Source organism: Lutra lutra, chromosome 7 (assembly GCF_902655055.1).
Source record: "Lutra lutra chromosome 7, mLutLut1.2, whole genome shotgun sequence".
Classification (NCBI taxonomy): Eukaryota; Metazoa; Chordata; class Mammalia; order Carnivora; family Mustelidae; genus Lutra; species Lutra lutra.
This window is the reverse complement of record NC_062284.1, coordinates 44,961,809-44,977,717: the sequence shown is the minus strand read 5'-3', so window position 1 is coordinate 44,977,717 and position 15,909 is coordinate 44,961,809. Positions and strand designations below refer to the sequence as shown.

Below are 15,909 nucleotides of genomic sequence, written 5' to 3'. Positions count from 1 at the left end.
GGTCTCCATAGGAACTTGAATCCTGATTTTTAATAATACAGAAAAAGAGAAGGGTGTCTTCAAATGACTTGGAGAGAATTGCCTATTAATTTTGTGAGGGAGAACAAGGGAAGAATCCTCCTAAACCTGACATTACCTTGTCAGATTAGCCACCTCCTGCTGATTAAGGTAGCCAATTTTGATTTTATATTCTTTAATGATTGAAATTAGGGTGAGAACACTGGGTCACCTAGCCCCTTTCCTCCAGTAAAGAATATTTGACCTAAAATCAGGGATGTCACACATGTAAAACCAAATGTCTTTCTGCATTGTTGAGAGCAGGCTTTTATGGTGTGGAAGAATTCTGTGTCCTTCTGGCCCTAGGACAGCCCCAGGACACTTAAAACCTTTCTTCTTTGAAAGGGAGAATTACCCTTCATGAAAAAAGATGAGGGCATGTGGAAATGCTGGATTCAATGAATGTGGAGTTTTCAAAGAAGTATGGAAACAAAGCATGACTCTGGTTTTCACTTTTTTTTTTTTTGGAAAGGCTTAAATTATCGTAGATTAATTACTAATCTCTCAAATTGCCACAGATTAATGACTTTAGAATTTTAGAACTGGAAAATGACTTTTCAGATTATCTAAATCAACCAGTGTATTTTCAAATGAGGACTGGGGCCCAAAGTAGGTGACTTAGCCATGCTTAATTTCACATGGATCAAATTAACGGAAAGAGTGGGCCAGACTCAGGTGCTATTGCTCTTCCTATTATTCCATATTCCACAGCTGCTGTTCATGGTGCTCAGTATTTGGAAAACCACTTTATTAGTTATGCCAGTGGGTTTACATGTGTTTTCTGTTTGTTTGTTTGTTTTGATGTTTAAAAAACCAAAACCATTTTATAATGGGCTTTGCTGTGGAGAGAAGTTGGGCTTTTTTTCTGAAGTTCTGATCAGTATTGAAAATGTGGAGAGTTTTGCCCTCTAGTGTTCAACTAGCAAAAGTGCAACCATTTGTCCAGTGAATTTTTATCACAGAGGGGCCTCTTGATAGAGGAAGCAGATGTAAAAATGGAAAGGCAATGAGTAGGTGTGATACAGTATGAGAAACTGCAGGGTGTGGTTCCTCTGTCTGCCGTGCTTTGTGGGAGGCCTCAACTCACCCTGCTTGTACTTTCTTTTTTGTTGTGTGTCTTTAGGTTCGGTTAACAAACTCTTTTCGTCTAACAGCTTTTTGTTTTCTATTATATATAAAATTTGTTGTAAACCTCAGGCAAGCATGTAGACAAAAGCTTCTCTTGGCCTTGCTATTTAATTCTTTTAAAGATTATTTCAATTGATGTGCATCCACTCAATTTTATGTTATTTATCTCTCTTGTCAGGGTGCCTCCCTTTCCCATTAGCGACCACCTTGCCAAAAAACGTTTTCAAACCATGATTTAGAAAGTTGCCTTTTCTTTCCCCATATGCCTGTAGAGATCTATTCACTCCTTTTCATGCACATTTCCCATAACTGGAGGCAGTTCTTAAACATGTTGTACTTTTGTATTTTGAGCTGAGTAGCTTTCCCTGCCTTTTAGATTTTCTTTTCTGTACAAAGAAAGCATAATGGAGCCTAGAGTAACCCCTTAGTCTTTTCTCTCTAATTTCTTATGATAAAGCCCTAAACTTGATTCTGAGAAGTAAATACATTAGATGTCTGAGGTGAGTCATAATTGACAAATAAGGAGTAGAGGCATGTACTACTTCTATTCAGTCTGACAACCCAAGAATACATAAGGATGTTTTCTGAGATGACATAACAGTTTTTTGTTAAGCATTCTTTGGTTCTTTACCATCTTAGTCTTTCCAGTGAAAAAGAAAGAAAAACCTAGCAACTTGTTTTATATGGTAAGTGCCCAGAATGTGGGGATCCTGTTTTATATGCCCATAATAGGCACCTTAAGTAATACATTTTAAATTTTTCTTAAGGTGTCTATGGAACATGGTACAAATGGATTGGAGCTGAGAGAGCATACATCCATGTTTGTTTATGTCAAACTAAATTTTAAGTGTTAATTTTTATGATGAAATAAAAGCACTCAACAGGTATCCCAGGCATTCTGCAGCTTGTGTCTTTGCAGGCCTAGCCAGAATGGACCATTTAAAAGTTTCAGCTGCTTAATCTACTTCTCACTTTCCATGATGGTCACCCAAAGGGTAACTGTAGCCCATATACTGGAAATAACATTTCATTTTAATTGTCTTACTTTCAGGAAGGTGACAGCACCTTCCTGGTGACTGAGAGTGGTTACCCACCAGTCAGTGATTCGGATTTGGTTTTAGTTTAGGATTTGCTCCTTTCCCTTGCTATTTACTTGCCCATGACAGCAAAGGAAGTACACAGTGTTTTTTGGTTTTGATCTAAAATACTATTCCTGGTTTAGATATACAAAGAATGAATAAGCAGAGCCTTTCCAGAGACAGAAGGGCTTCTCAAGGGATTACTTGGTTTTGAACCCCTTTCTGCTTTAATAACTGCAAACATAATGTGTGATCTGTCTTCCCTTTTAGAGCAAAGCCGGCGGGATGATTTGGAAGCCCTAGGCCATATGTTCATGTATTTCCTTCGAGGCAGCCTACCCTGGCAAGGACTCAAGGTATCCTTGAAAGTGCTCAGCGGAGGGCTTTGTTTCAATACTCAGTTGTTAATGGATGGGTTGCTGACTCGATGTCTGTAAGAAGATGGGCTGGCAACAGAGATAAGAAGCAGGGACTGGCAACATCAGTCTACATATCGTAAATGCTCCCCAGGGCTTTGGGAGCTCTGTTTTGCCTACATTTGTCTTTTCCCCTTCTGAATCCTCCTTCCTTGTTTTGGGGTTTCCCATAATCTCTTCCCTTGTTCCCTCCCAGCCTTGGCAGTGCTGCTTTTCTCTGTGTCACTTTCCTCCTCCACTACCATTATGTAGCAGGAAGAGTGTTCCCAGTGTGCTGGGGAATTTCTGGAACAAATTGATGACAGCAGCTGCTACACATTTTACCAACAAGGCCAGCAGGGCTGGGTGTGCCCCTAAAGAGAACTGGAAAATATTTGTTCATCCTCTGTAAGCTAAGGACCCACCTGAATTAAAATAAAAATCCAGGCTTAATGTTGCTGTTCATGTGTTTTGTTCAGTAAATCCCTATGCCGACGATAGTTGTTCCTTATGAAGCATATAGTTTAAATAGCCTTCCTTAGGTAGGTATTGGTAGAGTGCATTTGTGTTCAAGTTAATTATTGATAATAATCATAACCACTGTAATTACTTTGTGCCTTTGGCTGGTTGGAGCAGATAACCCATTTTAAGTCTCATTAGATAGTTAAATGTGAGACATATTTTTGAGTTGTAATTTATTTCAACATGTTAGTATGGACAGAAAATCAGTAGCTTTGGGTACTTCTATGCCCCGAGCCTCCTACCTCTCTCCCTCCAGAAGGGCAGAAGGATCCACTCACTATGCTTTCTAGGCTGTTGTCCTGAAAAGTAAAGCTTTGCCCTTAAATTCCTCTTCTAACACCTCCTAGCCTTCTGGTCATATATATCTTGTCATTGATACTGATAGTTATCAGAGTGTCACATTCTGTTTGCTCATCACATAGCCAAAGCAGTGCCAAAGCAGTGTTACTGTTTGAAATGTTCTCACGATCCATGAATCATTTTAGTGGCAGTCGTAGATCTAAAATTTCTCCAACTTACCTTAGAACACTGTTGCTTAAAGCTGAGTGTAGCAGGCTAGGGAGAGCCTCATGAGATCCCCTTGAGACCATGTTGTTGATCCAAGCTCCAGGAGCCTGTCTATAATTCGGAGCAAACCAGACTTGGCTGCTTTGAGCCACTGACCTGTATAAAACCTGTCTGTTAGCCATGCCTCTGTCATAGATAACACTTTTCCCTCTGGAAGCACATTGTAGAAAGGCATATTTTTCTACTACTTGTTATTTTTTTCTCTTCAGCTTCACAGTAAATATTCTGTGGAGCCAACTATCTGTCTGCCCCCGCTTAGATTCTTAGATTCGCAGTTTTTGTTTTTGTTTTAAATCTTATCATAGAACTGATCTAAGAAGGGGAAGGCTGAATCACTTTTGAACCCCTTTGGCTATGGGAGATTACTAAGCTTCTGAGATTTTGAAAATACCACTATGTAATATTTTTACTTTCTTCTAGCTACTCGTCTCATTACATTGGATGGTGTTTATCTGAGACTACTAAACATACTTACAAGGAAAACCTTCCAGAACAGAGCAGATATTAAATACATCATCTCTACTACCTTTCTTATTTATTAGAAAGAAGACTGAGCCTAGCAAATCCTGCCAATTTGATTGAAACAACCATTGCCTCCCCAAACATATTGCCCCACTCATACTTGGGACCTCTTTCCAAATAACTTTCTTTCTCTTCTCTACAGGCTGATACATTAAAAGAGAGATATCAAAAAATTGGTGACACCAAAAGGAATACTCCCATTGAAGCTCTCTGTGAAAACTTTCCAGGTAGGATGCTAAAAGGATGCTCCAGCCACTGTGCCTGAAGCTTTGAAGTAGGTGGAGACCATGACTTGGTATCTCTAGATGAGGGTGCTCGCTCACATTTCCTTTTATTGTCATTTAGACCAAGATAGGTTTTATCACTTTCATTTGGGTCATAAAGAAAACACCAGATATTCTTGGCTTGGTCCAGAGCTTCTCGCCATGGGAAGCATTCAGCTCGTGAACATGGCCTTTCACCTCTTTTCTACAGAAGAGATGGCAACCTACCTGCGATATGTCAGGCGATTAGACTTCTTTGAAAAACCTGACTATGAGTATTTACGGACACTCTTCACAGACCTCTTTGAAAGGAAAGGCTACACCTTCGACTATGCCTACGATTGGGTCGGGAGGCCTATTGTAAGTATTCAGTTTTACCTCCTCACCTCAGACCAGCGCTGCCTCACCACTTGACGTGCCAGACTTTCTGGTTAAGTCCATGAGAAAAACATTCCTTTGACTGTAGACTTCACATTTGCCAGCCTTTTCAGGGTGATGCCATAGGTAGCAGTTGGGAAGTAAGAGCAACTCCTTCCTATGTTTTTAAGATTATGCCCCGTATGTCCTAAGGTATCAGAACTGAAGCCAGTTCTGAAGAAGAACTTTCAGTTGAGTGATCCAGACGGTGGTGCTATGTAAGCTGTGAAAGTCTTGAGTTCTGGAGGAGTGGAACCCAGAACTTTAGGAAACTCTTGAATTGGCTCTCTTGGCCAGGGGTCCACAGTGCCTGAGAGCATGCTAACACATCGCTGTAGGATGTTTTCCTTATTTTCCAAGGTAAACTACTCCCCAGTGAGCTCTTGAGGACAAGCGGCCTCCCTTTTGCAGATAAATAAAAGAAGACTGGAAACTGCCCTTGTTGGCTAAAAATAATAATCACTACTCTTTTATTAGAATTAGAATGATGCTCACCTTTGTGGAGGCATTAGCTTGGACCTGTTTTCCATTTGACTTTCTGTTCTGTCTTTCCAGCCTACTCCAGTAGGGTCAGTTCACGTAGATTCCGGCGCGTCTGCAATAACTCGAGAAAGCCACACGCACAGGGACCGGCCATCACAGCCGCCTCTGCGAAATCAGGTACGTGTTGGGCCTTCCTTATTTCAGACATTCTCCCTCTTCTTGGCTAATACTAAAACCGAAATTCTTCAGCTTCTCTGCTTCGGTGCATATACTGAAATTAAAGACAAAGAACTTGCCATTTCTCAGTGGTGTGCGGCGTTCCAGCATTCCTCGGGGCTAGGCAATGGTGCTGAGATGTGGCCAGGCAACTTACATGAAGTATCCAGTCTAGAGAATTGGGCTTGTCCAAGTCTGTTGGCTGAAAGGGGAGTCTGCCACAGGCCTGAAAAAAGCTGAACATACAGGGTGAACAGGGTAGCCCGTTTTGGGTCTCAGCTGCATGCAGTCCAATGTGGCACTCTTGCCAATGCTGAGGGGGTTTTTTGCAGATTAAGAAGAGTGGGTAATTTGGACTTCCAGCTGACCTAGGCATAAAGTGGCACCTCTCTCCCCTCTCTGCCCCTGCCCCTAAGTTAATTCTAGAGCTGGCCAAGATCTGAGGTGAACCTAAATGAAGACTCAGCTTTGCTTTAGGCCACTCCACAGAAAGCCATGTCATCCATCCTTCAGTGTTAATATTGTTTGAGAAACTAGTGCTCTATATGAGAGGCTTTTCTCGGCCTAAAGGCAAGAGGCAGACACATAAAAATCAACAGATTTGACAACATTGAAAGAAAGGCGTCACTTACTGGGAAGTAAAAATTACGACTTTCATCTTTATATCATATTCAGTTGACTTTTGAATAACACATGTTTGAATTGTGTGGTCTACTTACATGCGGATTTTTTTTTTTAAAGATTTTATTCATTTATTTGACAGACAGAAATCACAAGTAGGCAGAGAGGCAGGCAGAGAGAGAGGAAGGGAAGCAGGCTCCCCGCTGAACAGAGAGCCAGACGTGGGGCTCGATCCCAGGACCCCGGGATCATGACCCAGGCCAAAGGCAGAGGCTTAACCCACCAAGCCACCCAGGCGCCCCACATGCGGATTTTTTTTTCAGTAACTATAGTGCAGTACTGTAAATGTATTTTCTCTCACGATTTTCCTAGTAACATTTTTTTTTCTCTAGTTTTATTGTAAGTACAGTATATAGTACATATAACACAAAACATGTTTGTTGACTGTGTTATTGGTAAGGCTTCTGGTCAACAGGAGCCTATCAGCAGTTACGTGGGGAGTCAAAGTTATATGGGGATTTTCAACTTCACGTTGGCCCGTGTTCCTTTTTTTTTTTTTTTTAAAGATTTTATTTATTTACTTGACAGACAGAGATCACAAGTAGGCAGAGAGGCAGACAGATAGAGAGATAGGGGGAAGCAGGCTCCCCGCAGAGCACAGAGCCCGATGTGGGGCTCGATCCCAGGACACTGGGACCATGACCTGAGCTGAAGGCAGAGGCCTTAACCCACTGAGCCACCCAGGTGCCCCTTGGCCCGTGTTCCTAACCCCATTGTTGTTCAAGGGTCAGCTGTATATTGCTAAGAGAAAACTTCAGGACCCCAGTAGATAAACAAGCAAAGGATACTAAACAGATATGCGCGCGCACACACACACACACACACACACACACACACAGACATTATCACCTATCAAATTAGTTTGTTCTCCTTACCCTTGACCTCACTTTTTAATATTCACACATATTTTTATAATAAAATGCAAAAACACTTTCTCAGATGTACATATGGAAACACATAGATTCAAAATAGCATATAGAAGTACAAACACATATGTGTACAGTGACGTACACATACAAATAATGGATAGACTCACCGTAAGTACATATGCTTAGCAAAATGTGTGGCTTGGTAAGGAAAAAAAAGTATAAAGGAAGGAAATCTGTGTCTTAGTAACTAAAAGACAGAGTAGACAGGCAAAAAGATGGGGTTTAGCAAATTGTGTACACTAGTTGGGTCCATAGTTATATGCTTTTTATTTTTTTTAAAGATTTCATTTATTTATTTGACAGAGATCACAAGCAGGCAGAGAGGCAGGCAGAGAGAGCGGGAGGCAGGCTCCCCGCTGAGCAGAGAGCCCTACACGGGGCTTGATCCCAGGACCCTGAGATCACGACCTGAGTCGAAGGCAGAGGCCCAACCCACTGAGCCACCCAGGCACCCCCGTAGTTACATGCTTTAACCAAAGTAGTTGGCTAAGAATTATAATTTGTCTGACTTCTGATTTGACAACAGAATATTGTTGACTTCTGCGATTGTTCTCCCTGGACCTCCCTTGTTAAAAGTGTAGCTGAGTGCACAGTTAAACTCTCTACTGTCCTACATTGCTCTGGACTTTGCAAATTGTTAAAATTTTCTAGAAGGTAATTGGATGACGTTACTGTTCTCTCTGATAGAAAAATCTTACTTCTGGGAATCAATCGTAACAGAACAACCCAAAATACAGATTAAGTTATGTGCATAAAATTGTTGCAATGCGATTTTAAACAAAGTTTGAGAAATTGCCCACCTATATAATTATAAGGGAATGGTTATGGATCTAGCTCAGGTCTTTTATCAGATAAACTGGGTTATAGTAAAGTGAGTTGCAGTGCATTTATTCAGTGGAATATTATGTAGCCACTTAAAACAATATTTAAGAAAACTTGTAGCAACCTGAAAATGTTTATAGTTTGTAGAGTGAAGAAATCAGAGAACAAATTAGAAATACATAGTGATTTCCCTGAGGGAAAGGGAAAATGAAAAAATCAGCGAGACGAGATAATGCCAACGTATTAACAGAAGTAGTGTTGAAACTGATAATATTGTGGTTAATATTTTTCCATACTATTCTGTGATGAAGTTATATTACCTTATAATGAAAAATGCATTTAAATAGAAAAGGTTTGGAAAGAAAAAGATAATTTAAGTAGTCAGTGAAGTCAGCATAATCAGCATATCTGCCCACTCATGTTTTCAGAATATTTCAAACTAAAATAGGTATTTCCTTTAGTTTCCCTTGTCTTTCCTGCTTCAGTGAATTCTTAATCAACATTGTTGTTTTGAGTGGATTTTAAAAGAGGGGTGCCTGGGTGGCTCAGTGGGTTAAAGCCTCTGTCTTCAGGATCCTGGGATTGAGCCCCGCATCCGGCTCTCTGCTCAGCGGGGAGCCTGCTTCCCCCATCTTTCTGCCTGCCTCTCTGCCTACTTGTGATCTCTCTCTGTCAAATAAATAAATAAAATCTTTAAAAAAAAAAAGTGTGGGAAAAAAAGATGTTGAAAACCTAGATCGCTAAGGTGAAAAATATGGTCATACCTGGTAGCTGAGTAAAAATACAGTAATTTTCAGTGTACTTTTTTTTTTTAAAGATTTTATTTATTTATTTGACAGACAGAGATCACAAGTAGGCAGAGAGGCAGGCAGAGAGAGAGGAGGAAGCAGGCTCCCCGCTGAGCAGAGAGCCCGATGCGGGGCTCGATCCCAGGACCTTGGGATCATGACCTGAGCTGAAGGCAGAAGCTTTAACCCACTGAGCCACCCAGGCGCCCCAATTTTCAGTGTACTTTTAAGTGAAGGGTGTAATTAGGAAATCTCATCTGCAAAGCAATAATAAGCTTCTTTTTGAGTAATTGATTCTTGAAATTCTCTCCCCCTGCCAAAGGGTTTTTAGTATCCCATGGCTGCTAAGGGACTGAAAGTCCCCGCATTAATGCAATTTTTTTTTAATAGATTTTATTTATTTATTTGACAGAGAGGTCACAAGCAGGCAGAGAGGCAGGCAGAGAGAGAGGAGGAAGCAGGCTCCTTGCTGAGCAGAGAGCCCGATGCGGGGCTCGATCCCAGGACCCTGAGATCATGACCTGAGCCGAAGGCAGCGGCTTAACCCACTGAGCCACCCAGGCACCCCATAATGCAATTTTTATACCTCCACTCCCAGCAGGATTCTGAATCCTTCTGGGTAGAATTCTTTCTGTTCTGTGCCCCGTGGGCAAATATATTTCCGGTGTCTCTTCTACCTTTACACTGTGTCTATGTGGTCTCATTGCTTTTGTTCCATCTTTAGGGTTGTGTTGTTATATTTTGGGGGTTTTGTTCTTTTATTTTTTAAGAAAAATTGCGGTCACATAGGTCCCTTATATGACTCTAGGAATTGAAAGCGGTGTGTGTTCTTTTTTAGGCTGATTCTTTTCAATTTTGAAATCAGCTAAAGAAGAAAGTAGTCTCTCTTTGAGAGATATTGACAAGTATTATTCTCACTTGAGGGGCGGCTAACTTTTTTTTCAACAACTTTGACTAAATACGTCTAGCTGAGAACCCGCTCCGTGAAAGTATGTCCTAGGGCTACCAAAATAAGTAGGGAATCCTTGCCCTCAAAAAACTGACAAGCAAATATGCCAAGTAGCCAGAAAACTATAACCCAAGGCAGAACAGAGAAGTATCCCAAGTTTCAAATTCCCATCATCAGACTTTGGAATAAGGAGACATTTCATCTAGTCTGAGCATGACAGAGTTTCATGAAAGAAACTGCATTTGAAGTGTTCTTGGAAGAGTAACGTGGGAATGAAAGAGGCATTCCAAGCAAAAAGGAAAAATGAGCAACAAGTTGTCAGGTTCATTTTGCTAAAATACATGGTATGAATAAAGGGAGACAAGGCTAGGAAAATATCTTGGAGCCATTTGATGAAGTTCCTGGAAAGCTGGGCTGGAGACTTGGTATTTAATTTCAGAAAGGAATAGGTACTAAAGGTTAGTGAACAGAGGGCTGATAAGACCAAAACTTCCTTTTAGCAGTCTTTTGGCATAGAAGGTGATTATAGCCTGGCAGCTACCTTGAAGACAATAAAAGTACAGGGCATCCCCTTCAGAGGTAAAGGGGCCTGGATGGGCTATTGTTGTGAAAATGAAATAGAACTGAGAAATGATAAAAGGTTATGATCTACCAGACTTGGCAGCCCACACGCGTGTCAAGGTTGAAGGAGAAGGATGAGTCAGCGCTGTTGTGGAGATTCTTGAAGCCCTGATAATTTGGAGGCAGGTGGTACGATTACTAGAAATAGGAAAGTTGAAGGAGAAACTTAACTTGGAGTTTGAATTAAGTTATCTTGAGTTTCAAATACTAGGAGTGTGTATATTCTAGCTGAAGACGGCTAGCAGGCAGAGGAGGGCTCTCAAAAACAAACAAAACAATAGTGACATATTTGGAAATCAGAACATGGAGAGGACATTGATGTTAGTGCCAGCAGAACCTCCTTATTCTGGGTAAATCTGCTCTTCAGTTGTGGAAGAGTGATCCTAGGGATTAACAGGCTCTGTTTAGTCCCATACTTAGAGTAGGAAGAGAAAGAAAAGGAGCTCAGTACTTGGTTTTAGCTTAGCCCAAAGACTTTGGCCATAGGACATTTAACCTTTGGTGGGGGTGGGGGGCGGCGCTTAGCTTTCTCTGTTGTAAGCCTATAAGTAAGGGTAGAGATTTTTATTGTTTTGTTCACTGCTGTCTCCCTAACACCTAAAATAATGTGTGGAGTAGACACTTGATAAATAGTTGTTTGAATGAATAAATCTGTCAGATGAGGAGCATAGATGAAGTCAGATGTTCATTTAAAATACAGATTTTTATTTAACATTGCATGAAAAATAAATTGTAAGCTTTTCTTCCTGCTTGTTTTCTGTTTCCACAAAAAGCCATTCTGCCTCCGTTGGCAGCCAGAGTAGGGCTACATTGTCTACTGAAGGAGAACGGTGTGCAAAAAACACAGCAGGTCATGCTGCAGAGTAAGCTCAGGCAATTGTATTAGTTCTCATTACAGTGAGAATTTTCCGGGAAAATTTGCTTTGCTGTTCTAAATTGTAGGTGTATCAAATTGAGTACTGTTTGGTTCTCAGTAATAGATCCCAAATACAGTTCCCAAAGAACGGTATTTAAATTCATCTATATCGGATCTTTTACAACTATGTTAGTATCAGATGCTTAAGAACAATCTTTTTTAATAAAAGTGTCACCCAGCTAGACAACTATAATTAAACCATGAGTTTGGATAGAATAAATACTAAGAAAGCTAGATCTATTCAGGAAGTTCCCAGTGGAACCTTCTGTCATTTTCCCCTTGGTATTTCTGAGATCCAAAGATGGCAAATCTTGCCATGGCTGTGGCTCTTCTTTAAAGAATTCTGCATTACCATCCATCAGGAAGGGGGTAAAAAATAGTTCTGCCTCTTTCTACCTGGCAAAGCTTCCCTTTGCATTCTCTGATCAAGTGCGATCAGGAAGTAAGTCTTGCCATTATCCGGAGAGCTAGTATTAAAGTGCAGTATATTGCACTGTTGAAGGCTTTATTCAGTGTGTTTGCTCAACATGCTAAATATAGAATATTGTATTGACTAGGATGTGCATGCAGCAGTGTGCTTCCTGTTCTTTCTCAATCTAAGCCCGTGACAGTCCTTACTCTGGTAAATGCTATACACATGTTACCGTGGTTCAGCAATTTTGATAGTTACGTAGCTTTTCTGCTGGCATATGAAGAAGGGGCACTTGACCTAGAAGACTAGGGAGAACGCATCTGTTTTGAGGTTAGAAAGAGTCAGACTAGCCATCTAGAACTATTAAACTCTGCCAGATATGGCATCCTAGTATGATAATATTGAATAGTACTTACTTATTTTTATATATACAGGATATGTTTAAGGGAAAGAACTTACTTTTTATCATTTTCTATGAGGTGAACTGTTTACTTAAAAATTCTCAAGTTTCTGCTTCCTCCTCTATCTGCCTCTCTGCCTACTTGTGATCTCTGTCTGTCAAATAAATAAATAAAATCTTTGAAAAAAGGGGGGGGCGCGCCTGGGTGGCTCAGTGGGTAAAAGCCTCTGCCTTCGGCTCAGGTCATGATCCCAGGGTCCTGGGATCAAGCCCCGCATCAGGCTCTCTGCTCAGCGGGGAGTCTGCTTCCTCCTCTCTCTCTCTCTACCTGCCTCTCTGCCTACCTGTGATCTCTGTCTGTCAAATAAATAAATAAAATCTTTAAAAAAAAATTCTCAAGTTTGACTAGGCAAGGAAATATGAATCAAATGTCAAAGAAAAGTTGATCCCTCATCCTTCTAGAAGAACCATATTCAAACTACTTCAGTATCTTTTAAACACACAAGAAATGAACAATAAAACTCAGAAGGATCAAATCATGTTGAATTCTGAAGATGTGCCCCCAGTGAAAGAGTTGGTTCAGGGACACCTGGCTGGCTTAGTCAGTAGAGCATGCAATTCTTGTTCTTAGGGGTGAGAGTTCGAGCTCCGTGTTGGATTTGGAGATTACTTAAAAATAAAATCTTAAAAAAAAAAAAAGAGTGGTTCAGATTTGTTTGTTTGTATCTAGACTCCAAGAGATTAGATTTAAGGAATGTATAGCCTTAGAAAAGTATGTGTGGCTTAGTGTTGACATGCTTACTGAAAAAAGCTTGTTTTAAGCATAGCTTTTCCAAAGGGCAGATTAAGCCAGATTGCTAACTAGCCAAGATGGGCAGAGATCTTCCTAAAATGAATATCTTCATATATTCTTTTGAAAGTCCAGCGGCTTTAGAAAAAACAAAAGCTGATTAATTCTCCATTGCTTTCCTTTGACAGAGTACTGCTTCAGGTTCAGCAAGGTTCACAGTTTGCTAGTTGAAGGGGCAGATGAGTATGCTCAGAGAGAATTTGACTCCCTCTGACCTGTGTGTAATTTCCTAACTTGCTACCTGCCATTTAGCAGGAATTTGTGTGTAGAGATTGCATACTTTCCCTGTCACCCTCCCGCATAGAGCTGTCTTCAGAATGGGGCTGTCCTTCCTCATTTCTGGGGCACCTACCCCAAGGGGGACATTGAAACAAGGAAGTGTAAGACTGAAATACAAACCTTACCTTACCTTCTCTCATTCTGTCACTGAGTTGCTGCCACTCACTTCTGCTCTAATTCTCTATTCTGTATTAAAAGTTTTCTTTGTGCATTCTTCAATGTTGTGTATTTCAGCAGATATCCTGTGTTCTGAGGCACTTCCTTTGTAGCAAGGAGGTTCTGGAGAAGTCCTCCCTAGTGAAGTCATCCTTATCTGGCTGGGAGAGGAGGGGTGGGGTGTCTTAAACCCTTTGGAATAAGAATAGGGCAGGGTCTGAGTAGAGTTTCAGACTCTGATTCCAGGTTCCTCTGATTTTTCCCAGAGCATCACAAAATTGATACTATTAGCTCTGGGTCTGCGTAGTATTGAACTTGGGAATAATCCCTTCTTACATTGTTATCAGTGATTCTCAAACATCCCTGATATTTGATATCTAGTTTGTAGAATACAGGAAGGCATTGTTTGGCCACATGACAGGTTGCACAGAATAATCCCTGTCTGGCATAGAAATTGGTTCTATTTCATGAGCTTAACAGAAGGAAGTTTTAAATTTTGTTAAAGTATACACTTCAGCCACCTTCCCAGCTTTTAAAAATTTCGTATCTAAGGTCTAATATGCTCCAAAAAAAAATTCTTGAGATGCTTCCTGCCCCATTCTTTCTACTTCTGTCTTACCCCTACTACCTTAAAAAAAAAATTTTTTTTTTTAAATCTTGGGAGTGTGGTAAGACAGAATGTAACCTAGTGTATTCATTACTAACTTTTTGGTACTATTTGGTCTCTATTCTAGTTAATTACAGTTGAAGACTATAATTATGTAATGAGGCCTAGAAGACTGACATGGGAGGCCAAAATGTTTTATATAGGTGGCATCTTGTAAAATACTTTGGGAGGCATAAAGTGACATGGAGAAATTTCCTTATAAATGTAATTAGTAGGGCGCCTGGGTGGCTCAGTGGGTTAAAGCCTCTGCCTTCGGCTCAGGTCATGATCCCGGTCCTGGGATCGAGGCCCACATCAGGCTCTCTGCTCAGCGGGGAGCCTGCATCCTCCTCTCTCTCTGCCTGCCTCTCTGCCTACTTGTGATCTCTCTCTCTGTGTCAAATAAATAAATAAAATCTTTTTTAAAAAAATAATAAATGTAATTAGTAAACCTTTCGAAGAATATAAAGAATAGGATTCAGTGATTTATGTTCTACAACAGGAAATGTTCGCCTCCCTTTTGCTTGAGAATAGGAGCTTTATATCCAATATAAATTGGAAATAATATCTAAGCCATAGATGGGAGTGGTACCTCAGGTATTTCCAGACTGTATTTTCCTGCCCTCTTGTTAGTGTCCTTTTCCCCACTGTCTGTCCATTAATCCTGGCCAAGTGACTGCTGGGAGACATTCATTTCCTCTGCCCTAAGCACAGGTGGTAGTTTTGACTTTTTACACCAGGCTCCTCTAAGTTTCCCCTTAAGTAATTTTTGTTAGCTTTGTCTTTGATTTATGCCATGCGGGATCGCTGCTGTTTTATTTCCACATTCACCTACTGGATAGTAAACCCAGCATTTCCACACAGGTAATGCAATTATAGCAGAAGATTTTAAAGCGTTCCCCCAAGGAATTCCCACTACTTGAGATTCCTGCTCCTGCCTTTGGGGATTTTCACACTCCATGTGGACCTTTGCCTTTCAAGTAATGCAGAGAGATTGACCTTGTTGAGTGACTCTTCTGTCCATGGAAGCTCCTGATCGCCTGTTAGATAGACTTGTGTACATGAGTGGTCTTTGAAGAGTAAAGAGTTTACATGCCAATATCCTCTACTGGTTTGCTTAGTATGACTATATCCTGTGCTGATTATGCCCAGTCATAACTCTGTGTACACAGCCTTGCCTAGAAAACCTTTCAGGTACACTAGCAGCATACTGTAGTTGTCGACATTCCTCCGTTTCTCTAGTTCCTGGGCACTCAGTTGCTTTCTAAAACTGGCCAATGACCCTTTTTACCATATCAGCTTCCATACACCATTCCTAGCCCGTAAATTCTAGAAGAGAATAGCCATAGGATAATATTAGGATGAAGAGTAATTCCCAGTGTGATAAACCACCAACCCCAGGTTCACATCTGTCTCTTGGTTTTGTAGCTTCCAGTAGATATAGAAGGCATTGGAGGGCAGTAGAATGGTGCACTGTGTTCTTCGTTTGCCATTGTTTTTCTCTTTTTAAATAACACACTGCTTTGAAAACGGAAATGGAGTGTGGCTTTTAAGCCTTTGGGAAGTGTCTTGGTATTTCCAAAATCTACACAAAAATGTTAATTCCTCCAACTAATTTTGTATTTAACTAGAATGAATATAAATAGGTACACAGTCCTGTGAATCAGACAGTGGCATCAAACCAGACTTTTGATGCATGTTTCAGTAAAAATGGAAATAATAGTTGATCTGCTGTCCAGATTTTGTTGTTTAAAAGCATATGAGTGTTTTATGTACATTTCTTTCCATTTTCAGCTTTATTTGCCTTAAAA

The 15,909-nt window shown here is 40.6% G+C and overlaps 1 protein-coding gene across 17 annotated transcripts in view; it reads left to right on the top strand.

Annotated features, from left to right (window-relative positions):
• Positions 1-15,909, top strand: part of CSNK1G1 (casein kinase 1 gamma 1) — a 193,981-nt gene that overhangs the window by 151,228 nt on the left and 26,844 nt on the right. For 12 of the 17 annotated variants that reach the window (XR_007128513.1, XR_007128515.1, XR_007128514.1 and 9 more), the window contains 4 exons: positions 2,535-2,620; positions 4,413-4,497; positions 4,616-4,893; positions 5,506-5,610. Coding sequence is in view for 13 of the 17 variants with exons in the window: in XM_047735794.1 (XP_047591750.1) it covers positions 2,535-2,620; positions 4,413-4,497; positions 4,616-4,893; positions 5,506-5,610 (554 nt within the window). In the remaining 4 variants the exon portion in view is untranslated. The remainder of the gene's footprint in view (positions 1-2,534; positions 2,621-4,412; positions 4,498-4,615; positions 4,894-5,505; positions 5,611-15,909) is intronic. The other 5 variants (XR_007128516.1, XM_047735799.1, XM_047735802.1 and 2 more) reach the window with 2 other exon arrangements.